Source organism: Saccopteryx leptura, chromosome 11, assembly GCF_036850995.1.
Source record: "Saccopteryx leptura isolate mSacLep1 chromosome 11, mSacLep1_pri_phased_curated, whole genome shotgun sequence".
NCBI classification, from domain to species: Eukaryota; Metazoa; Chordata; class Mammalia; order Chiroptera; family Emballonuridae; genus Saccopteryx; species Saccopteryx leptura.
Window position 1 is genome coordinate 32830727 of NC_089513.1, and position 26021 is coordinate 32856747.

At 39.8% G+C, this 26021-nt stretch overlaps 1 protein-coding gene across 4 annotated transcripts in view; it reads right to left on the bottom strand.

Annotated features, from left to right (window-relative positions):
* The window catches only part of MAPRE2 (microtubule associated protein RP/EB family member 2), a 153873-nt gene that overhangs the window by 18908 nt on the left and 108944 nt on the right, over window positions 1–26021 (bottom strand). For all 4 annotated transcript variants that reach the window (XM_066352968.1, XM_066352967.1, XM_066352966.1 and 1 more), the window contains 2 exons: window positions 18221–18366; window positions 12347–12560 (listed from right to left, as the gene is read on the bottom strand). In XM_066352968.1, coding sequence (XP_066209065.1) covers window positions 12347–12560; window positions 18221–18366 — 360 coding nt within the window. The remainder of the gene's footprint in view (window positions 1–12346; window positions 12561–18220; window positions 18367–26021) is intronic.

The following is a 26021-nucleotide window of genomic DNA, read 5'->3' on the forward strand; positions in this document are numbered from 1 at the left end:
AAACTTCTGACTTTTCACACCTCTCATGTCTTGTTAGAAAATTAACTGTATTTTAAAACATGTGGGTGTCAACCAATCACCACCTTAGTTTGAAATTCCTTTTTTTTTTTTTGTATTTTTCTGAAGCTGGAAACAGGGAGAGACAGTCAGACAGACTCCCGCATGCGCCCGACCAGGATCCACCCAGCACGCCCACCAGGGGGCGACGCTCTGCCCACCAGGGGGCAATGCTCTGCCCCTCCGGGGTGTCGCTCTGTTGCGACCAGAGCCACTCTAGCGCCTGGGGCAGAGGCCAAGGAGCCATCCCCTGCGCCCGGGCCATCTTTGCTCCAATGGAGCCTCGGCTGCTGGAGGGGAAGAGAGAGACAGAGAGGAAGGAGAAGGGGAGGGGTGGAGAAGCAGATGGGCGCTTCTCCTGTGTGCCCTGGCTGGGAATCGAACCCGGGACTTCCGCATGCCAGGCTGATGCTCTACCACTGAACCAACCAGCCAGGGCCTGAAATTCCTGTTTTTAAGTTGTTCTCAGAATACTTTCTTTCTAGAAATGGTGAGGATCCCTCACCCCCATGAAAACCAGACACTGCAGAATTGCAACAATCATTTCGGGAAGCATGCCCCTTGCCTGTTTACTGCAGCACTGCAATGGACATTGCAGTGATTCAATTTAACAAATACTCAATAGGAACCTTCTACATGTCAGGCAATTGGGAAGCAATGATTGAACAAGACAGAACTGGTTGATAGTTTAATTCACTCAAATTCAAAGGGAGTCTAGAAAATTCTTCAAAATTGTTTTCTATTCCCACCCATCAAGTGACACAGAAAGGCACCAATAATAATAATAAAAAAATAGGTTCACTGGTGATCTGACATTCTGCTCATGGGAACAATAAGTGCTAAGTCACTGCCTTTTGAGGCCTGACAGGTTTTATTGTGAGGCTGAGAGGCTGACACCTATATTCCAAGTTATTACACCTGTAGAGAAAGCAGAGAGGACCCATCAAAGTAATGCCTGGGGTTAGCAGCACGGCCAGTTAGTATTCTGATATATAAAGGGAGCAGCTACATGACAATGACCCAGTGCTGTGTGAAAAGGGTCTGGCGGGTTTGCTTCCCGGGTGCAGGCAGGACAACAAAGGCCATCAGCTTTCTTCGGCTGAGTCCTGTGAGCAGACAGTGTGGCATGCTTGAATGCACGCCAGTTTTGTCCAAGGGGCTTATGCTTTACCAAGACTGTCTACTCAGAGAATTATTTGAATTGAAGGATTAAGAAAAATCAGAGATTAGTAGTCCTCCTAATCTAGGGCTCAGTACTCTGGGCTTTATACACATTTCTACTTTGGAGCTGTTAAAGAGGCCCTGGTACAAGTGGCTTTACCATTCCTGCCTTTATAAATGTGAATACAATACAGTAACTCCCACTAAGAGCCTGCTGCAAGAATGAATGGGAACGGTTTTGAACTTTTAAAAAATTATTACTATTGTTAAAATATGCTATCCAAAGAGAGCAGCATGTGTTCTAAGCCGTTCCAACACTGTGGAAACTTTTATGTCCTCCGTACACATGCAATTTGGATTTGGTCTGTGAAAATTTACCGTGGTTCGGTATAGCGTGGCGAGGAGATAAGAATGTAAAACAAGCCCAAATCACAGTCAAGCTTCAAATCTCGGGGCCCCGACTTCTAATGCAGAACACTGGCGAGTTACTGAACCTCTCCGTGCCTTAGTTTCCTTAACTCTAAACTAGGGGGAATGGTCTCATCTATCATTTAGGATTGTGATGAAGCTAAATTGAACTAATAAATACTAAGTGCTTAGAACAATAGCTGGCACTTAGTATGTCTTCAATAAATATTTGCTGATTCCCTCTATATATGATGACTCCTTCTACATATTAAATGTGTTCCTTTTCCTTAACTTTCATGAAAAAAATTCTATTCATATTAGGTTAAAAAAGACAGTAATAGATCCACAACATGTTGCAGGTTTTGATCTCTAAGTTTTAAAAAAATTCTAGTTTTAAAGAAAACTATGACCTATTTTCATCCCCCAAACCAAAAATCGTTAAAAATTGCAAATTGAATTAGTAAGTTATCTGTCAAGGATGCCGTCTCAGAAAGCAAATGAAGTGGGATAGAACTGAAAAGTTCATGGCTCTTCCCAGGAAGAAGCCCTTGGGCTCTTCCACAGACAGTGCCAGAAGATGCCTATCTGAAGCTTCTGAATTCTTCATGACTCCCTGGCTCCTCTCTGTGCCCAAATTCCAAACTCATCGATATTTACTATCCTGGCAAGGCAGAGCACTGCTCACATTTTGTGCTGTGGTTTTATCATTATTATAGATAGGAGAATGCAGTTTCAATTATTCTTTAAGGAGACAAGTATCCCAATACTAGCAATGTATCTTATCTTTCTTACATACAGTAGATGTATAACTAGAGGAACAAAACCACTAATAGCCTTCTTCTTCAAGGGAGTAGGGGATGCCCTCTAAGAATTTAATTAAGCTATTACAAGTGCTCCTTTCCATTTTTTCCAGGTCTAAACGTAGCTAAGAGAGCAGCCATCAATTGCTATGCAGCTTAGCAATGGGATGGTTTCTTAATAGGAACAGGCTGAGAGGTGCAATGCTGACCACACGGCAGGGACTGAGTGAAAGATACATTGTTCACACAGTAAGGAGAAGTGCTAACCTCTGTTTGAAAAGAGGTCTTGCTAATTACGTGACTGGTAAGAAAAACATATCTCTTCCTTGTTTTGAGTTGATACTACATTTTCTCTCTCTCTCCTGCTCTCTTTAATGTTTAATTTATTGATTTTAGAGAGAGGAAGGGAGAGCATGAGAGAGTCAGGAACACCAATCTGTTCCCATATGTGCCCTGACCAGGGATAGAACCAGCAGCCTCCATGCTTCAGGACGATGCTCTAACCAACTGAGCTATCTGGCCAGAGCAATATTACGTGATCTCTTAAAATTAACATTTGATCTTTGAAGAAGTAAGTAGTTATGTGGGTAGCAGAGTGTGTGTGGCTGGGGACTATGGGATAACAGTATCAATCAGGTATATACTGGGAAGTTGTAAGAATAAATAGGCATAACTCATTTTGATAGGAAGATCATAATGGGACAAAAAGGTGTCTGTGTCTACCCTACAGGGCTCTGGGAAGTCAAATACCATCATGGACTGTACTAGTCTAAACAGAAGACATGGAAAAATGCATTTCTTAGAGTAACTGATGGCCCTGGGGTGAGAACAATGTTTGTGTTTAAGGGGTGGAGATTCTCGAAAGTCAAAAGAAAACTTACATCTTGATGATAATAAGAAAAAGGAAGTCCTGCATAAAGGTACAGGCTTGAGTGGGATTTAACTTCTTGCATACTTTTTACTTGGACTCTGAGTTAAATGCCTGTTAGATCAAAAACATCAACACTTTTTGGAGCAATGTAACAAAATCCAGAGTCTCCACAATATGATATCACAATGTCTAGGATGCAATCCAAAATCACTCAACATGTGAAGAGCCAGGAAAATGTCACATATACTCAAAGGAAAAGATAATGAACAGACGACAACTGTGAGATGGACAGAATGGTGGAATTAGCAGGCAGGAACTTTAAAGCAGCTATCTTAACTATGCTCAGTGAAGTATGCTTGTAATAAATGAAAAGGTAGGCAATCTCAGCAGAGGAGGAAATGGAAAATTTACAATTGAAAAAATACAATAGTCAAAAATTTTAAACCTTGATAGTAAAATGAAGATGATTGAGGAAAAGAGGGTAAACTTGAAGACATAGTAATAAAAACCATGTAATCTAGAGGGAGAGAGAATTACCAATTTGTACTTAATTTCTTTACTATTTTTACTCAGTCCCTCAGCTGTCCTCCCTCTGGCGACTATCAGTCTGTTCTCTGTATCTGTGAGTCTGTTTCTATATTGTTTCTTATTCTGTTCTTTAGATTCCATATTTTTCGCTCCATAAGATGCACCTGACCATACGATACACCTAGGGTTTTAAGGAGGAAAATAAGAAAAAAAATATTCTGAACCAAATGGTGTGTTAAAATATTTAATAAAATACTGTAATTTTTGTTCCATAAGACGCACGGCATTTCCCCCTTTTGAGAGGAAAAAAGTGCATCTTTTGGAACAAAAAATATGGTAAGTGAAATCATATGGTATTTGTCTTTCCATTATTCCACCTAGCATTAAACCCTCTAGGTCCACCCATGCCTTTGCAAATGGTAAGATCTCATTCTTTATGACTGAGTAATATGCCATACTATGTATGTACCACAGCCTCTTTATCCACTTGTCTACTGATGGGCACGTGGGTTGCTTCCATATCTTGGCTATTATTGTACATAACCCTGCAATGAACATAGAGGTGCACATATCCTTTCAAATGAGTGTTGTTTTTTTCAGATATACACCCAAAAGTGGAATTGCTGGGTCAGAGGCAGTTTCATTTTTAACTTTTTTGAAGAAGCTCCACACTGTTCTCCATAGTGACTGCACCAGTCTGCATTCCTACCAATAGTGCGTGAGGGTTCCCTTTCCTCTACATCCCTTCCAACTCTTGCTTTTTGATTTATTGATGATAGCCATTCTGACAGGTATGATATCTCATTGTGGTTTTAATTCGCATTTCTCTGATTAGTGATGCTAAGCATCTTTCCGTATGTTTACTGGCCATCTGTATGACTCTTTGGAGAAGTGTCTATTCAAGTCCTCTGCTCACTTTTTAATTATTATTATTTTTTTTGGTGTTGAGTTGTATGATTACTTTATGTTGTATGCAAAGCACAACTGAATATACAGTCAATGATATTATTGTAACTATGTATGGTGCCAGGTGGGGACGGAAAATATCAGGGGAACACTTTGTAAAGTATGTATATGACTGTCTAACCACTATGCTGTACATCTGAAACTAATATAAAATAATACTGAATGTACACTGTAATTGAAAACTAAAATTAAAGAAAAATAAAGAAAATACTGGAAAAGTACCTCAGGGACTATGGGATAATTTCAAAAGCTCTAACATACAGATAAAAGGAGTCCCAGAAAAATAGAGAGTGGAACTAAAAAATATATTTGAAAAAATAATGGCTGAAAACCTTCCAAAAATGATAAGAGATATAAACTTACAGATTTAAGATGTTTAATAAATTCCAAAACAAGATAAATTTAAAGAAAACCATGATGAGACACATCACAGCCATACTACTGAAAACCAAAGGGAAAGAGAGAACCTTGACTTCAGAGAAATACAACGTATTATATATATAATGGGAAAGAATGACTAGAATGAGCATGCGCTGCTTGGGAGGCCACAGACAGTGGGGCAACAGCTTTAAAATGCTTAAAGAAAAAAAGAAAGAAAAAATAGCCTGAATTCTTTCTCTGGGAAACTAATCCTCAAGAATAAAGGTAAAATAAAGATATCTACAGAAAAAAGAAAAACTAAAAGAATTTGTTGCCACTGGACCTGCTCTATAAGAAATGTTAAAGAAAATTATTCAGTCTGAAGAGAAATAAAATCAGCAGGCAACTCAGATGTTCAGGAATTAACAGTGAAATAATAAAAATATAAAAAAATAAAACTATTTTTCTCTCAATTTCATTAAAATATATATGGCTGTATAGAGCCGCACTGCTTAATAGAAACATAATATAAACCATGTAAGTAATTTAAATTTTCTAGTGGCAACTTTAAAAATTTTTTATATTAACTTTATTATATGTAAAATATACACAAAGTATAATTTCTACATGTAATCAACATAAATATTATTATGTTTTATATTCTTTTTTACACACTAAATCTAAAGCCGGCATGTATTTTATACCTATAGAACATTTCAATGCAGAATCAGCACATTTAAAGTGGTCAAAAGCCACTATATTGAAAGTATTGATTTAAAACAAAGGTTTTAACATTTTCTTGCAGGGTTTATAATGTTTGTAGATGTAATACATATGCCAACCACAACAGAGGACAATGGGAGGGAGGGTTGCCAGGGTTCCACATATTACATAAAGCAGTATATTAATTTTAAGTACATTGCAAAATATATATATAGTAATCCTTAGAACAATCACTAAAAAAAGTAATGCAAAGAGGTATAGTTAAAAAGGCAATAGCCTGACCAGGTGGTGGCGCAGTGGATGGAGCGTCGGCCTGGGATGCGGAGGACTCGGGTTCGAGACCCCGAGGTCGCCAGCTTGAATGTGGGCTCATCTGGTTTGAGCAAAGGCTCACCAGCTTGAGCCCAAGGTCGCTGGCTCGAGCAAGGGGTTACTCGGCCTGCTGAAGGCCCATGGTCAGGGCACATGTGAGAGAGCAATCAATGAACAACTAAGGTGTTGCAACGTGCAACGAAAAACTGATGATTGATGCTTCTCGTCTCCCTCCGTTCCTGTCTGTCCCTGTCTATCCCTCTCTCTGACTCTCTCTCTGTCTCTATAAAAAAAAAAAGGCAATAAATTAAGATGGAATGCTAAAAATATTTTAAAAATCCAGAAGACAACAAGAAAGGAGAAACAGAAAAACAGAAAGGACAAGCAGAAACAAATGATAATATGGTAGATCTAAAACCAACCAAATCAATAATTACATTAGGTTGTAATGGACTGGATTCTCCACTGTTGAAAGATTACCAGAATGAATAAAGACACCAGACCTAGTTATATGCTGTTTACAAGAGACATACTTTAAATATTAAAGTCACAATTAACTTATCATGGAGAAAGAGACACCATGCAGAACAGTAAGCACAAGGAAGCCAGAGTGGCTCTGTTAAACCAAGTAAAATAAATTTCAGGACAAAGAGTATTACAAAAGATATAAAGTGACACCATAAAATGCAAAGGTCAATTCCATCAGGGTGATGACTTAATAATCATAAATACATAGGCAACTAATAATAGAGCCTTAAAAACAGGAAAAATTGATAGTATCCAAGGGCAAAACACAATTCCACAGTCAATGCTAACATCCTCTTCGCAGCAATTGTCAGAACCAGACAAAAACACAGAGGACCTGAAGAACACTATCCAACTACACCTTGAGATCAGCCATATTTCTAAAGTACATATAACCAACCACAGCAGAATACACATCTTCAAGAACATGCGGTAGGTTGACCAAGAAAGACCATATTTGGGCCATAAAATCAAGATCAAGACAAGGAGAAAAAACACCAGAAACTGCTGTTTCACTGCCTCTCCTAAAAAACAAAATACAAACTTTCTGGGGAGGAAAAGCATCTCTTTTTCCCCCCACAGAGGGTGATAGGGATGCTTACTTCGATTACACGTGCTTACACACGTGCAAACACTGCTGAACAAATACATCAACAGACTCGGCACCTTGTTCAGGTTGTATGAACAGCCGCAGGGAGGCTGAAAGGATGAGAATGAGAATGAAAGGACACAAATAGTCAATAACGTTTTTGAACAAACACTGGATTTATTTAAATCTACATTTATGGATTTAACCATTATTGTTCAAATATTTTATTCTATTATAGTTCTTAGGTTGCTTCCTTTTAAAAACCATTTTTCTAGTGCTGTATTTCTATTCATCTGATTTTAAGTCTGGAACTCTAAGGTCCCTAAGGCAAAGAGGAAGCTTAGACTCAATTTCCATGGCAACTCTAAACCTATCACACTGTATTTGGATATGGGAGTTTGATTTAAATACATTAATATATGTGAATCTGCAATGTGTCTAAGCTGTGGTTGCTATAGGAACTGCACCTTCAAATTTCCTTTTAGGTTTAGTAAGTGCTCACACATAAAAACCGATCCCCTAACAGCTATCTTGAGTTGCAGATATGCCTCATAGCAATAAATTTACAAATATGATGCATGATATATGCACTTAACAGATATCTCTCATTATAAAAATGTGCATTTTAATACATGATCCTAGTTGGCAGATCAAAAAAAAAATCAAGATGCAGTTCCTCCAAGTGTAGGTAGAAGGAGATTGCTATGCAGCCATCCACATTCACATGACAGCCTCTACTTATGCTGAAGCTTGTCACAGTCCAAGGAAGTCACCCATCTATACACAAACTCCAACTGGCTCTATGGCATCTCTGAATTCACAGAACATCTTGTGTCTGTACTGAAATGGCAGAAAAATCTAGTACAGTCTCACAAAAACAGAATGCACTAAATACGTGGAGTGCAACCATTTTACACACAAGCAGACAACCTAGGGGCATGGCTGTTAGTTTGTGTGACGTAAAAAATGCTTTCTTGCCAATGCAGACAGTCCTTTCTTAATGATCAACATGTGGATAATCCATTCCATGATCACCTCTCCGTTCCAATACAGGCCCTTTGCCACAAGACGCTCTGGAGCTTCCACTTTCTGCTCTTAGTGTATTATTGTCAGGACATGCAAGTTAATTTTGGTATTTAGCTAAGGAAATATTTGGGGAGAGATAAATCCACTGCAAAATCAACCAACTATTCCAAAGCAAAAATAAAAATGTAATCAAAGACCATCTCATCTCCCATTTTTGATTATACCAACCATTGCTTATTTCCACTAATGCAGATAATTAAGAAATAACCAAGGTTAGAGGTGGGAACAGAAATTACCGCCGAATGCTACCGACCCGGCATCACTGTGAGGTAACTGTGCTGTATAGATGGGAATTTCCCAGACAGCTGACCCTCACCCTCATCAGTCACTGTCATTTGTCATGGATGGTCAAAATCAGACCTGTGTATGAAGAGGATGGCCTTGAATGATTTCAGATCAGAGGCTGGGGGAGGCCAGGTTAGAGACTTACACAAGTAGTTCATGGGGGAGATGATTATAAACAGATAATTAAAGAGAATCTTAAGAACTGGAAGGGAACTGTGAAGGTATGAATGAGTACATGCTGGCATCATACAGACCCTGGGGATACTGAGATGCATGGACTATAGATTCTGTAATAAAGATCTCAGGCTGCTGAGTAAGGTTTTGGTAAATATTTCTGCCTCTTCTTTTATGAATGCTTGTACCTTCTATTGACATCACTGTTCTCCTTGCCCCAATAAGTTATGTGCTGAGAAAGCATACCCCCATGTTTATTATAATTATGTCTAAATTAAGAAAGAGCAAATAGACTCTGGAGAAATATCCTAGGAACTCTCTTGTGTGTAAGGAGTAAAGTACATAAATTTATAGCAGATTTTACAACACTTATTCTGACGCTTAGAAGACATTTGGCTTACATTTTTTTTACCATATTCCCAAGAGGTAGATATATGACCCTTAGAAAAATGAAGTCCTTACTGCACTTACAGGACCCTTTCTAATACAGCTTTTAAAACAATGTTCTGCGTGTGTGGTATACCTTGCTGTAATTTTTTCCATAGTTTTACTACCCCACAATGCCCAAGAGTTACAGCGCATTCTATCAAAAAGGGTATGACTAACTTGGCTTCTGGAAATATCCTTTCTCCCTGATTAAGACCAATGAGGTAAACATGGTCAAGGTATGAGGGACCCGTGTCTCAGGAATTACTGCCTTCTGGAACATTAAAAACCAAATTTATTATCTGTTGACGTTAATGAGTTTCCTGAGCTTTAAGCTCTGGAAAAAAATACACAGTATGTCTCTTTCAGGTTCATGGACATTCTTTCCATCAAAATGGCACAAGCTTCTCTGTGGCTTTTGTGAAAGACGTATGAGGGAATTCCTAGCAAACAAGGCCAAGGCAGCTAATGATGGCTCTGTTGGAGGGAGTAGGAGGGCTGGTGCCAATTTAAGGACCCATTATGTTTGTGGAAGACAAATCTTCTGAGGCCTGTCCAATTTCTCTAGTGAAAACTTGAAAAAGTGGCAGCGGAGCTTCAAGATGAACTGTGCCTCATAGAACGTGAGAAGAGCTCATGGTGAGCGCCCCGGCCACCTGCGGGTTCTCACCGCCCTGTTCTCCTGCTGCCCCTGCCTGCGGAGCCCCTAACTCTGAGAAGACACCCCGACGCTCTGCCCTAGCTCCGGGACTGTGAGGGTTGAAGGACAAAAGTTGAAGGCCAGTTTGAACTACCCTATATTTTTGTCCCTCCCAGTTGCCAGTGGCTTCATTTTTACCCAACCTCTCCCCAGGGCTTCTGTTCCGAAAACATAAATATTCCCTTTCCTCTCTAAACCTCCACTGATGCCCATGACCTCATCTTCTCCCTCCAGCTTCAGGGTCACGCTCCACCAATCTGCCCTCCTTCTTACTTCCAATGACTCCTTCTCCCCGGACCTTTCTCCCACCGTACAAACCGGCTCGACTGTGCGTTATCCTAAAAGCAAGCAGAAACAGATGGAGGACATTCTCCTGCTTCCTGAAGCCACTTCCTGAAGCCGGACATCAATAAAATGTTTTTATTGTCCTCAGTCTTCCTCCTGACAAATGTGGTGAAGGTGGAATGTCCCACCTCATCCTCTGCACCCCTGTCCTGTCCTTGTTAGGCCACTGCAATCTAGGCAGATGTGCTCAGCATTTTAACAGACCGACTCTCTAAAGGATTGTTAATCACCTTCTAGGAGCCCGATTTCTTTGGCTTATTTTCAGGCCTCAGGCTATCTGATGTCTCCACAGCTGAGATTCAGCACTGTTGGTGATCGCCCCCTAGAAATCTCCCACTGTTTGTTCTCTGATGCTGAGCTTAACTGCCCCCACCCCCATGTTCATCTTTTTCTCAGCTTCCTCTTTTCCTCTTGTCCTTTATATGCATGTATGTATTCCCAATGCTCTGTGCTTTGTTTTCTATAAGTCCATTCTCCCTGTGGCTTCCAAGTCGGGTTTTTACACCATCTGAATCTCCTTCCTCTAAATCAGGGGTAGTCAACCTTTTTATACCTACCGCCCACTTTTGTATCTCTGTTAGTAGTAAAATTTTCTAACCACCCACATCTAAATGGTGATTTATAAAGTAGGGAAGTAACTTTACTTTATAAAATTTATAAAGCAGAGTTACAGCAAGTTAAAGCATATAATAATAATTACTTACCAAGTACTTTATGTTGGATTTTCGTTCAATTTGGCAGAATAAATCTTTATGAAACAACTTACTATAGTTAAATCTATCTTTTTATTTATACTTTGGTTGCTCCGCTATCACCCACCATGAAAGCTGGAACGCCCACTAGTGGGCGGCAGGGACCAGGTTGACTACCACTGCTCTAAATCCTCACCCCTCCTGGTCCCATCATTCCACTGAGTGACGCCCAAACTGAGAAATCCAACAGAGGCAGCCAGCCCTCATTTTCCTTGACTCCTCCGCAGATTTAGATGCTGCTGACTTTCTGCTCCCTTCCTTCTGTGTCCCTGGCACGTCATTCCCTCATCTCCTTCCGTCTCCCAGGCACCTTCCCTGCTCCTATGCAAGCCCTTCCTTTTCTACCTAACATTAATGTTCGAGTGCTCCTGGCTCGCACCCCTCCTCCCTTAGTGGTCACTTCCAGCTCCAATTACACAGGGATATGTGTAATATGTGACCACAATGTTCACCTCGAGCCTGCACTTCTTTGCAGTCCAGACAGTGCATGCGGGAGTATTGTCACAACCACTTCTAATCCATGACTGGAGGTTCGGCATAAGTGAGGCATCTGTATTATTTACAACACAAAGGTTACTGAATTAACAAGTGTCAACACTGGTTTTGGAGATAGAAACAAATGGTTTCCGAAGATTTTGCTGTTTAACTGTCCAGTCTGACCACTTGTGTTCTTAATAATGACCCTAATTTTAAAAGAATGCTCTGCTTGGTAAAGTATGTTTCTTAGAGCTAGGATGTTTATATTTTAGAAAGATTTTTTTATCCACAAACGTTTTAAAAACCTCAAAGTTCTAGGTACTTATTCTCAATGACTTCACTTTTGGATGAAGCTGAATAAGAGTTTTGCTGAATATCATCATATAAAAATTGGCATTGCCCCTCATAGGAGATAGGATGTAGATTTCATAAATTTCCTTTGAAGGATAAATCAGTTCAGATTCTGGTATGTAATGCCAGCAATTAAGCAGTAAAATATTTCAGTCAAAATCTAAACAGACTAACTTGAAATTTCTCAGGAAAAAAAAAACAAGGAAAATATGATCTATTCCTGAAGTATTTGTTTTAACATATGGCTGCAGTGATTTAAAGTGAATAGCTCTGCCTTTTTAATATTCAAATCATGATTATTAGACTTATAACCGAGGGGTCACTCTGAAGAAGAGCAATGTGGTCAAACAGACAGCGGACAACATCAGAATCGCCCAGAGGCACTAAGATACGGACTGCTGGGAAGAACCGATCAGACACCGGGAAGCACGGGCCCGGCCGGCACGCTACCTGCGGTGGGGGAGTTGGCATGGTGAGACTTCTTTGGCAGGTTGAAGATCTGTTCGCCAGGGTCGGGGGGAGGGATTGCATCTTGCCCTTGTCGTGCTTCCACAGGATCATACTCCTTCCCGTCGTAGTTAGCATCGTAGAACTTCTTAAACCACTGAATAAAATCCAGGTTGTCCTGGAAACGCCCTTTCACTAGCTTCTCCACTGGAATTACCTGCAACACACAATCGTCGTGAGTCACTAGGGTTCGTTTGTATTTAATGCGTACAACTGAAGCGAGCTGGAAACATAGCTGTTTCCCTATGTTTCCCGTCTGCAGTTCACGGTGACCGGTCTCTCCCTGGGCTTCTGAGCCAGCTGTATTTTAGAACTCACAGAATTTTTCATTATGTTGAAAAAAACAAACTAAAATGTTATAAGTAGTTTTCTTAGAATATTTAATACTTCTTGAACAGCCTGAAAAAACAAGGAATACCCTTAGCCAGTGGTTCTCAAAGTGTGCGCCAGGGCACACTGGTGCACCCTAGAAGATTTCCAGGTGTGCCCCATGGTATTCCAGAGAAATACGTGCCTGTTGGGGACCAAAAAACTGACAGGGTTTTTGAAGTTTATATTTTTGGGGGACAGAGTTGGGAATTGGCTGTGAGCTGACAGTCTGCCCAACCCCCACCTCACTTGCCTGATTAGGTTGCAAAAGGCTGTTAAGCTGTGGTGCTGGATTGTTTACACTACCCCCCATGTTCCCCAGAAAGACTGGAGGCAAGTTTCTTCTATCCTTTGTTTGGTGTAAAGTTAACATGATGTGTATGAATGAAAAAACTTAACACATTTGCGCTGGGACCTGCCGAATTTACTAAATCTTACTAAGAATTTATCTGTATATATAAAAAGATAACTTTTTTGTCGTTTTTTATTTTTATTTTTTAACACTTCTTTTTTATGAATTCTAAAAAGCATAACTCAAAAAATGTAACATAAAAATGTTTTTTAATGTCAGAATAAATTTATTTTTGTCAAATTTATTTCATTTAATTACCATAAAAGCATGCTTGGACTTTATATTCTTTTTCTTTAATATCTGACTTAATTATTATAACACATTTCTCAGAAATTTGTATATGGTGTGCCTACAATTACTTGTAGGATTTTATTTATTTTTTTACTTTTTTAGATTTTATTTATTCATTTTTAGAGAGAGAGAGGGAGAGATAGAGAGAGAACAGGAGGAGGAACAGGAAGCATCAACTCCCATATGTGCCTTAACCAGGTAAGCCCAGGGTTTTGAACTAGCGACTTCAGCATTCCAGGTTGACGCTTTATCCACTATGCCACCACAGGTCAGGCCACTTGTAGGATTTTAAATGCCCCCCGACTTCAGAAGTTTGAGAACCACTGCCCTTACCTGTCAGGAGGAGCTGAGCTTCTTTATGGCATGTTTATGGCCAAAGCAACAGCCTCCAAAACATGGGCCTGGGGTGTTGTGCCATTTAAAGATTAATGGGTTTCTCCCTATTTCGTTGCAGCACTTGGTCCAGTTGTGTTGGAAGAAACTCTTAAAAGGATTATAGCTCTCAGAGAGTGTGAATAAATAAGACTCAAATCAATGCACATACGTACCAATCTAATGGTTCCAAATGAGCTTTCCTAGAGCTTATTAACAATGTGGAGAGAGAAGCGCCAGAACAACTCACCACACAGTACAGGGCCTGGGAGTGCCTCGGTACACAGGAGCACGGCTAACGTGCGGGGAACGTGCCAGGAGCACGGCTAACGTGCGGGGAACGTGCCAGGGGCACGGCTAACGTGCGGGGAACGTGCCAGGGCGGAGGAAAAGAAATGGAGGCTGATTAGGGGAGTCAGGGAAGGCGCTCTGGAGGAGGAGTGCCCAGCATTCACCTCAGCTCCTGGGGCAGATCTCAGCTTTTCCCTTCCCACGGGCAACCTAAAGAGCCAATCAGTATTCCCTTCAGGGCTTTTACAGGAACCTTCATTTTATGTCGGAAAGATATGTGGTGTGACTGCTTCGTTTTAATTCAGTGGACAGCTATTTTGGAAGGAAAGTGGGAAGGTGCCTAGGTCTCCAAGCTGCACCACTACCAGATTCTTACTTGCTCATCTTTGGGTTGGAATAGTAGTTGAACATGAGCCATGCGAGTTATAAAGCTAGGGAGTGAGTCAGATTGTAGGTCTGCAAGTGTGTGTGAGTGTGAGATTCAGAAAAAGATGCAAGGCTCATACAATGCAGCCTCACTGTGTAGTGATATGAATGGGAACTGTATAAATTAAAATTTTCACAAGACTTTGCCACCTCGGGAGAGAGAGACCATTGGCATCCTAAAATGGATCACTAGGACCACTTCTAAAGAGTAGAAAGGTCTGAAAATATCAATGGCAACTTGAAAGAAAAAAAGTAACCGAAACCTTTTAGGGCATCCATTAACCAAAATATTAGCAATAATAATGATTTTTATGTAGCTAAAATTGATACTGGGTATAGAACAAAATAAAGAGAAGCAAACTTTTGGAGGAGCCCACAGTTTTCTTGAAGACTCTTTCAGTAATGGAGACTCAGGTACTGGGACCTTTGCCCCGCTCACTCCTCCTGAACTTCAGGGAAGTCTGCTCAACAGAAGACTCCTTCCACACATGCACCTAACTGACTTTTCACTGCACCACTTAAATATGTTCATGTCTTCTGAGTTATAGGTTTTGTTTATGCTAATATCAAATGTTTAAGAAAGTGCCTTCTTAGTGCATAAGGCCATTTCATTAACATGTGATATATTTTGCTTTCTGCCAAACATGAAAATTTATAAACAGATTTAGACAATGGGGCTACTACGTTAACCATTCAAAGTAGGCACTTACTTCTGTTGACGTAATTTTGCATTCTCTATCAAAATGAAAGTCGTGGGCATAAATTTAAATCTGAGGTGGCAAGTAAATCTTTGCACAGAAGCTTCCTATGTGCTGTCAGGCTATGGGAAACATAAGTGGAGGTCTCTATCCGAGGACTTTTGGGTAGAATTATAGTGTACTAAGCTAGAGATTCCAACAAAGGCCACCTTCCTCCACTATAAGAATTTTACCTTCCATATTCTTAGCAACGGCTCACCCACTCTGTATGTGTATACTTCTGAAGAGATAAGGAGCCCCTAACTTATTCTATCGCACATTCCATCAATAAACCCATCCAAGGGTGTTTCTTTTCAGACTAGGAGCATGTACTGAAAAATAAATGAAGAAGACATGAGTGATGCTGCTAATAAGTAAAGAGAACTGTGCAGCTCTGGTTCTGAAGGAGCTACTTGGAAATCAACCACAGCAAAGGACATAAATATAACGTTGAAAAGAACTCAAAAGGTTAGGGTGTTAAAGAGACTATTTTTGAAATTAAAATTCTGAGAAAATGAGAAACCAAGAATCTAGTAATAGTTTCATTAAGAATGTTTTGATTAAGAAAGGTATTAATTGCGTTAAAAATATATACACTTTACCAAACTTTTTCTTTTCCTTTATTTAGTATCTATTCTTTTTTTTTTTTTTTTTTTTACTTTTTTTTCTTTCTGAAGCTGGAAACGGGGAGAGACAGTCAGACAGACTCCCGCATGTGCCCGACTGGGATCCACCCGGCACGCCCACCAGGGGCACAGATCTGCCCACCAGGGGGCGATGCTCTGCCCCTCCGGGGCGTCGCTCTGCCGCGACCAGAGCCACTCTAGCGCCTGGGGCAGAGGCTAAGGAGCCATCCCCAGCGCCCGGGCCATCCTTGCTCCAATGGAGCCTCGGCTGCGGGAGGGGAAGAGAGAGACAGAGAGGAAGGAGGGGGTGGGGGTGGAGAAGCAAATGGGCGCCTCTCCTATGTGCCCTGGCCGGGAATCGAACCCGGGTCCCCCATACACCAGGCCCACGCTCTACCGCTGAGCCAACCGGCCAGGGCCAAGTATGTATTTTTAAATGTTTATTTTATTGATTTTGGAGAGAAATAAAAAGGGAGAGAGAGAGAAAGGGAGAAGGAGAGAGAAAGAGAGGGGGAGAGAGAGGAAGGGAGACAGAGCGCTGACTGGGGATTGAACTGGCAACCCCTGTGCTAACCCCTGTGCTGACCCCTGTGCTTCGGGACGATGCTCTAACCCAGTGGTCCCCAACCTTTTTTGGGCCATGGACCGGTTTAATGTCAGAATATATTTTCATGGACCGGCCTTTAGGGTGGGATGGATAAATGTATCACGTGACCAAGACAAGCATCAAGAGTGAGTCTTAGCCAGACCAGGCAGTGGCGCAGTGGATAGAGCGTCAGACTGGGATGCAGAGGACCCAGGTTTGAGACTCCGAGGTCTCCAGCTTGAGCACGGGCTCATCTGGTTTGAGCAAAAATTCCACCAGCTTGAGCCCAATGTCGCTGGCTCCAGCAAGGGGTTACTCAGTCTGCTGAAGGCCCGCGGTCAAGGCACATATGAGAAAGCAATCAATGAACAACTAAGGTGTTGCAACGCGCAATGAAAAACTAATGATTGATGCTTCTCATCTCTCTGTTCCTGTCTGTTTGTCCCTATCTCTCTGACTCACTCTCTGTCTCTGTAAAAAAAAAAGAGTGAGTCTTAGACGGATGTAACAGAGGGAATCTGGTCATTTTTAAAAAATAAAACATCGTTCAGACTTAAATATAAATAAAATGGAAATAATGTAAGTTATTTATTCTTTCTCTGTGGACCGGTAACAAATGGCCCACGGACCAGTACCTGTCTGCGGTCTGGGGGTTGGGGACCACTGCTCTAACCAACAGAGCTATCCAGCTAGGGCAACATCTATTTCTCAATAAACCAGAACTTTATTTTTTTTATTTCTACAGCCTATCTATTGCTATTATCTATGCAAAGAAAAGTTTTTCATTTCTCCCCTGCTAGTTTATTTCTTTTCCCTTATTTAAAATTTAGTTTTTTCCAAGACTATTCCCTTGAAGAGATATATCCTAAAGAAATGATATGAATTAAATAAAAATAGCAGGAAACATGCAGATTGCGTGGGCTTTAGCAACAGTCTTTTATTGGGGCTGGATGTAAGAAGGGACTCCTGTCTAACTCCATTTGTATCACTCAAGGACAAAATTACAAAATTCAAAAGAGAAATGGACAATGACCAAGACCCCGAGTGTATACACTATGCTGGAGATGTTCACCTATATTCCGTCACTTTAGCTTCATATAACCCCAGGGAAGGGGGCATTAGTCTTATTTTGTAGATGGGTAAACCGCTCAAAGAATTTAAATAACTTGCTCAACTCATGTTGCTGGGATTCAGACCCATGTTGCTTCCACTGTAACCTGCTCCTTCTCCAAAGGAGCAAAATGTACAGAGAACCGCAGTGGCATTTGGTGAACACAGACACGTTTATATATATACAATGTTTTAATGTGTAATTCCTGTTAGGGTTTTCAGTCTAATGGTCACAAGTTTAGGAATCTCCTTAAATAAAAGCCACATACAAATATGGGAAGTTAGGGTTGATGCCTTATGCCAGTGGTCGGCAAACTCATTAGTCAACAGAGCCAAATATCAACAGTACAACGATTGAAATTTCTTTTGAGAGCCAAAAATTTTAAACTTAAACTATGTAGGTAGGTACATTGTTATTAACTTAATTAGGGTACTCCTAAGCTGGCCTTTGTGCCCGCACTCAAGGGCCCAAAGAGCCGCATGTGGCTCGCGAGCCGTGGATTGCCGACTAAGGCTTTATGCTATGCATAGACCCCAACCTACTGCTGAGATATCAAGATATATCCCATTGACATATATATATATATTTGCATTTCTACACAAGAAAATTTTTAAGAAAGATAATACATTTAATGGAGGTACAAATTAGTCCCCTACCTTATCAACATTCATTCGCTTAAATGATGCTTGTAGAAGTTTAAAATTGTGAATATACTCATGCTCCAGCTTTGCTTGAAATTTTACTTTCTTCAGACTAATGCAGCCGGGGAAGAGCATGTCCATGAACTGGCAGTAGGCCGCTCCTGGAAAGAGACAAGAAAAGTACCGGTGTGAGTCTGAGCGTCCGCAGGTGTGAGGGAGACTGCCGGGCAGGACGGAGCTGTCCTCCCACAGGGCCCTCCTGGCCACATGTGCCCCTCTCTCAGCACACTTACACCTCCCGGGGCTGGGTGGCAGAGCGTAGGGACAGCACGCAGTGCAGCTCCTGGCACTGCCCCATTCCTCAGCACTGTGGTACCGACGTGGCCTTCACCACGGCATCGCCCGATGCCACGGACAGTGAACACAACCTCCTACTTCAATGTCAAGCAAACGGGTCAAATCACTCTTCTTACCGTCTACAAAAAAAGGAACCCATTTTTTCTTTCATTTACCTCTACATCATCAAACTCTATGAATGTAAGATATAAATAGCAGAAATTTAAACATGAGGAAACTACTAAAGTTCTCATGAAATGAGCAGCTCAAAAAAATACACATATATGGCCCTGGCCGGTTGGCTCAGCGGTAGAGTGTCGGCCTAGCGTGCAGAGGACCCGGGTTCGATTCCCGGCCAGGGCACACAGGAGAAGCACCCATTTGCTTCTCCACCCCTCCGCCGCGCTTTCCTCTCTGTCTCTCTCTTCCCCTCCCGCAGCCGAGGCTCCATTGGAGCAAAGAAGGCCCGGGCACTGGGGATGGCTCCTTGGCCGCTGCCCCAGGTGCTAGAGTGGCTCTGGTCGCAACATGGCGACGCCCAGGATGGGCAGAGCATCGCCCCCTGGTGGGCAGAGCATCGCCCCCTGGTGGGCGTGCCGGGTGGATCCCGGTCGGGCGCATGCGGGAGTCTGTCTGACTGTCTCTCCCTGTTTCCAGCTTCAGAAAAATGAAAAAAAAAAAAAAAAATACACATATGCTCTAGCTGTTTTACATCCATTTTATAAAACGGCTTAGGTGAAACTGTAATAACTAAGCCATCTAATACCAGAATCAGTTGTATACCAATTTAATTCCAGTCCACAGCAATGGGGTTCCCATGTTACCATGAAGGATGGAGACTCAGAAACTACAGAAGTTCAGAGTCATGCTGTTTATGACTGACGAATAAAAATAACAGAAACGTTCAATGAGACCCCTGAGGAAATGGTCACAGGAATAAGGGTTTATTAGGAAGTCTGATTTTTTTTTGTAACAACTCTTAGATCTTCACAATTCTAACTAGAAAATCATCCCCAGATTATGTTTACTGATTCATATCTTTTTAAATATAAAGTCTGAAGGCATTTATAAAAGAAATTCAAAGCCAGAATGACAATTTCACGATTTTTCTTTTACAAGGAGAAGCAACTCAAGGTGGCATTTCTGTATTCTCTTTCCTTCTTTGCTTCTCCAGATCCTTGGTGTGTTTCTACAATGTGCTTCTGGAACATGAAAGGCTCCTTCCACCCTTTGGTATCAAGGTGTCTGTGAGAAGCCTTTCATTCCACTCGGATGACTCACCTTTGCAGAGGGTAAACCCACGGTCTCTTATGTCAAATAGATGTCCAGCACCCTTTATTGAGATAGGAATCCAAGATAAGAGCGAACAAGATATCAAGGCTCAATCTAAAAGCTGCTAGACCAGGAAATGGTGGGGCAACTCATTTGCAGATAAGAGCACAAAGTGATGAAATACAGGCCACTTAAGTATGTCTGGCAGAATCTTTACATCTGTGATGCTTCCCCTTAGATGCCAGTAACCGAAATACTAACTAGTCCATCCCCAGTTAAGCAGATGGGTTCTCTTAAAATCAAGACAAAATAAAACAAACCAAAAAACAAAAACCATCAGAGGAGGTAAGAGAAACATCATGATCTTGGGGTGTGTTCTTACAGTCATCATCCAGCTATTCAGTTTTTCCTTTTGAAGTGCCACCAGATGGAGCAAATCCCAATGGCCACTTGAACATTATTTTTATAGAAATAGGGATGTCTAAACACAACAATTATCTGCTCTTTCAAGGGTTGTTTTCACTTTTGCAGAGTTTAGCATAAAGTCTACCTATGAAGACTAAGAATAACTTTGTATTCTTACAAAGAACCACCCAAGTCACTCACTTTAAAAATTTTTAAATAGCTCTCTCAAAAAAACAAACAATAAACTTCAATAAAGGCAGGCAGGGAAGGAGAAAGGGAGAGAGGGAGGGAGAGAGAAAGGGAAGAAGAGAAAAAGGCAGGCTCATCTCAAGTCTATTATTCAGAGAAAACCACGGCTTATGTTCTGGTATGTGCTTTATTTTTCTTTTCTTTTTTTAATTTAACAGACCATGATTCCCTTTCTGAGTCATATAATATTCTCTATTGACATTTTTAATGGCTTTCTGATTTTTATATCATACTCAGCAATGTTCCCAAACCAAGATTACTTAAATATTCACGTGTATTTCCTTCAAATACTTTTATGGTCTCAAGTTTTACATTTACATTCTGAATCCATGTGGAATTTATTTTGGTCTATGATACACACAGGATGCTTCTAATTTTAGTTATTCCAAATGTTAGTGGGAATCTGTCATTTTTGGCTCTGCAGCATTTGGGCACCTTCCTACCTGAGTTGAGACTACAGTGCCCTGCCTCCCACCACAGTAGCCAGTGGGACATTCCTTTCCCATCTTCCAGCAGTAAGGATACAAGCCCACCACCCAGGCTTTGTATCTGGATACTCGCCTGGGTCTCAGGGTCTTGAGGGAGTGACAAGAACATGCAGGGACCATAGTGGCAGGGCTGGGGTCTGGAGTCCTGAAACAGCCACAGCAGCACCAGCACTGCAGCGTCCTAACGACCCTCATCCAGTGGCACGAGGCAGGCTCTGTTCCCAGCTCCTCAGTATTTTTCATTTGCTGTCATTTTCTGAGCTTGGTTTCAAGCTCAGAATTGACGCCAAGTTACCCAATATCTTTCCTTTAAATGCATCTTTTGCTCAAGCTTGCCAGGATTATTTTTTGTTATTTTCAACCCAAAATTTCAACTGATAATATTAGCTGAGTGTTGAACACCATCATTTCACAAATAAAATATATTTCTTCCCATTGAGGAGAAGCAGCATCTTTACTATACATTACTTTCCTGATACATGCATTTAGGTCCCTTTCCAGACTTAACACTTTTGTTGTCTGTCCTTGTGATAGTTGTAAATCTCTTCATTATTTAAACACTAAAATATGTACTACTCTCTGTAGACTAATTTCCCCTTTCCTCTTAAAATTTTCTAGTTTTTTATGTTGATCATTCATGCATTATATAGAAAATAACATAAATTTTAAAATATTAGCCAATTATTACTTTAAAAACAGAACTTTATTAAGATATAACACATATACCATAAAGTTCAGCCTTGTAAAGTATATTTAGTGGTTTTTAATATAGTCACAGAACTGTGCATCCATCACTTCCATCTAATTCCAGAAGATTTTAATTACCCTCCAAAAGAAACGCCTTACCTACTAGTAGCTATTCCCTACTCTCTCCTCCCCGCGGGCCCTTGTAACCACTAATCTATTTCCCGTCTCTATGAATTTGCCTAATTTTTACATTTAATATGAATGAAATCATAAAACATGTGACCTTTGTGTCTGGTTTCTTTCACTTAGCAAAATATTTCAAGGTTCATCCATGTTGTGGGATGTATCAGAACTTCATTTTCCTTTTTATGGTTGAATAACATTCCGTTGTATGACTATAACACATTTCATTGATCCTTTATGGTGATGAACATTTGGGCTGTTTTCATTTGGGGGCTATTATGAACAATGCCGCTGTGAACATTTGTGTACAAGGTTTTGGATGGACATAAGTTTTCAATTCTCTTGGGACATACCTAAGAGTGGAACATGGTAACTCTAGGTTTAATATTTTGAGGAACTGCCAAACTGTTCTGCAAAACAGGTGTACTATTTTATATGCACACCAGCAATGCATGAGGTTTCTAAGTTCTCTGCATCTTCACCAACACTTACATCTTTTCGATTCTAGGCATCCCAGCGGGAATTAAAGTGGTATTTCACTGTGGTTTTGGTTTGATTTCCCTAATGACTAATAATATTGAACATCTTCTTCATAAGCTTCTTGGCATTTGTAAAAACTTCTTTGGAGAAATGCTTATACGAACCCTTATGCATTTTTAAACTGGGTTATGTCTTTTTTAATGGTAAGTTTTAAGAGTTCCTTCCATAATCTAGGTATGTCTCTTATTGGGTGTCTGATTTGCAAATATTTTATCCTGTTCTGTGGATTGCTTTTTCACTCTTTATGGGATCCTGTGACGCACTAAAGTTGTTAATTTTGATGAAGTACAATTTGTCAAAAAAATTTTTTGGCTCACATCTAAGAAATCATTGCCTAATACAAGGTCACAATGCTTTCTACCTATATTTTCTTCTAAAAGTTGTAGAGTTTTACTTCTTACATTTAGGTCATGATCCATTTTGAATTAATTCTTGTATACAGTATGAGGTTTGGGTCCAATGTCATTATTTTGCATTTGACTATTCAGTTGTCCCAGCACCATTTGTTAAAATGACTATTCTTTCCATCTTTTAACTATCTTGGCACTCTTGTTAAAAATTAACTACAAATTTATAGGTTTATTTCTGGACTCTCAATTCTGTTCCGTTTATATGTCTATCCTTACAACAATAACTTACAGCTTTGGTTACTGTAGCTTTGTCAGTTTTGCAACCCAAAGTAGAAGTCTTCCAACTTTGTTTTTCCTTTTCACGACTGCTTCAGCTATTCTGGGTCCCTTGCATTTCGATATTAACCTTATAATTAGTTTACCAATTTTTGTAAAATGGAAGCTGATATTTTGATAGAATCCAAATTGAATCTAGAAGTCATTTGGAGAGTACTGTGATTTTAACAATATTAATTCTTCCAGTCCACGAACATGGAATATCTTTCCACTTATTTCTTTTAATGATGTTTTAAAGTTTCAAGAATATAAGTTTTGTACTTCTTTTATTAATTTTATTACTATTTTATTCTATTTAATATTATAGTAAGTGGAACTGTATTCTTAATTTTCAGATTGTTCCTCGTTAATGTATAGAAATAGGATTGATTTTGACACTTACTTTATATCTTGCAATCTTCCTGATCTCACTAATTAGTTATAAGTTTTCTGATTTCTTAAGATTTTCTACATACAAGATCATGACAAATGTATGCTACTTCTTCCTTTCCAGTGGACTGCCTCTATGTCTTTCTGTTGTCCACCTCTAGCACAATGTGGAACAGAAGTGCTAAGAGTGTATACTCTTATCTTATTCCTGGTCTTAGGGGGACATTATCTAGTTTCTCACTGCCTAGAATGATGTGAGCTGTGGATTTTTCACAGAAAGTATTAGATTGAAGAAATTCCCTTCTATTCCTAGTTTGTTTAGTGTTATCATGAAAGGATGCTGAATGTTGTCAAATCCTTTTTCTATATCTACTGAGATTATCATGTGGCTCTTGCCCTTCATTCTATTATTATGGTATATTATACTGGTTGCTTTTAATATGTTAAACTAACCTTGCATTAATTCCATTGGATCATGGTGTCTAATCCTCTTTGTTTCTAGATTTCTTCTGCTAGTATCTTGTTGAGGATTTTTGTGTCTATATTAATTAAAGATATAGGTCTGTAGTTTTCATATATCTTTGTTTGGTTTTGTTATCACGGTACTACTGGCCTCTACAATGAGCTGGAAAGTGTTCCCTCCTCTTACATCTTTTGGAAAAGTTTGTGAAGGATTGGTAATAATTTTTCTTTATACATTTCATAGAATTCATCATTATAGTCATTTGGTCTTGGTCTTTGTGGGAATTTGAAATAAAATTACTAGTTCAATTCCTTGTTATATAGATCTATTTGGAATTGCTACTTTTCTTTAAGTTTCAGTATTTTATGTCTTCTAGGTGGTTATCCATTTCATCCAGGTTATTAAAAATGATTTATTTTAAAACATTTATTTCATAACTCATGAGTTATGACACATTTTCAGTTGTTTCTTTTTTGTTTCCTATGGAGAAAACATAATGCACAAATGCATTTGTTGTACTATATAGATGTATGTGTATACACACTTTTTTTTCTTTAATGAGAATATCTCATGTTTGTCCTCCAAGTCTGTTACTGGCCACTGGTTAATGATACTAAGAAAATCCTCTTCTATTTTAAGTTTTACCAAGAGCTTTTATCAGGAAGGAATACTGACCTTTATTAACTACCTTTTCAACCACCAAGAAGGTAATAAAAATGGTTTCCTCTTTTGAACTATAATTATAATCAGTCATATTTATTGATTTCCTAATGCTGAATCACTTCTGCATTCCTGGCGTAGGTCCTACTGGCAATGTTTACTAAGTTTTCATTTTAGTGCTGGTTTAGATTCACAAATACTTTATAATTTTTATACCTACACTTGGTGAGATTTGTGCGCTTTTGTCTTATTTTCTTTTTTTTTTAAATTCACTCTTAGAGAGAGAAGAGAAAAGAAGAGAAGAGAGGAGGAGCAAGAAGCATCAACTCCCACATGTTCCTTGACCAGGAAAGCCCAGGGGTTACAACCGGTGACCTCAGCGTTCCAGGTCGACGCTTTATCCACTGCACCACCACAGGTCAGGCAGTATTATTTTCTTTTCATGGTTAAGTTTAAAAAATAAGTTGGGAAACTGTCCATATTTTTGGGGGCCTAAAAGCTTGAACACTAAAGTAAAGAAAAAAACGTTTGGTTAGCATCCTGACTGCACAATTTACTATCTGTAAGCTCTGGGCTTTGCACATCTTCCCTACGCACTGCAGAAGCAAATGAGCAACAGGTAAGAGGAATAACTTTCTTAATGAGCAATGTAGAAAAGGAGATCATATTAATATTTCCAGTAAATGGTATATTACATGCTTTTTTAGATATAACATCATATGCCACATTTTCTAGAATCAAAGGAACTCCTAGAATTTTTAAGAAATATGTTACTGACTTTGGGAATTATACTGAAGATTTACTACTATTGTCCCTGGGTATGTCCATTTGAGCAGTTTCAACTGCTCCCCAAATCGCTAGTGTTTAAGAGACATCGTAACAAGGATATCTTGAAATTAATTTCTGCCACTAAGAACAGCATCAAGGATTCTTGTTGGGGCAGGCAACCATACCCAGGCATCACCTGAACAAGGCTGCTGCATTCTGATTCCTATCAAATGTCAGCCCTGTTGTACTCTGGGTCACAATTCCTCTCATCTCCTCATTGATGTCACTTTTGCAACCATTCTCACTCTCTCTTGCAATGTCATTTTTATTTTCTCTGTATGGATTACTTTTAAAGCAAGCAACCATGCTGGTATCATGTGACTTTGTTGAAATAAAATAAAAAACCTTCCTTAATTCCACACCATCCTTTAGATACTGGACCATTTACCTCCTTCTATGTGCAGCAAAACTTGACAAAATTGCCCCTATTTCCATTGTTTCATCTACCATTCAAACCAATTCAGCTTTCAATCTTACCATGTTCTGGTCAAGGCCCACAATAGCTTCTCTGTTCCCAAATCTAACACTCACTTTTTTTTTCTTCATCCAACTTGACCTCTGAAAAGTATTTGGCCTTGTTACCTACTCCATCCTTTTTGAAATTCTCTGTTGTCTTCCTTCATCAGATAAACTGGGTACCAACTAACTGG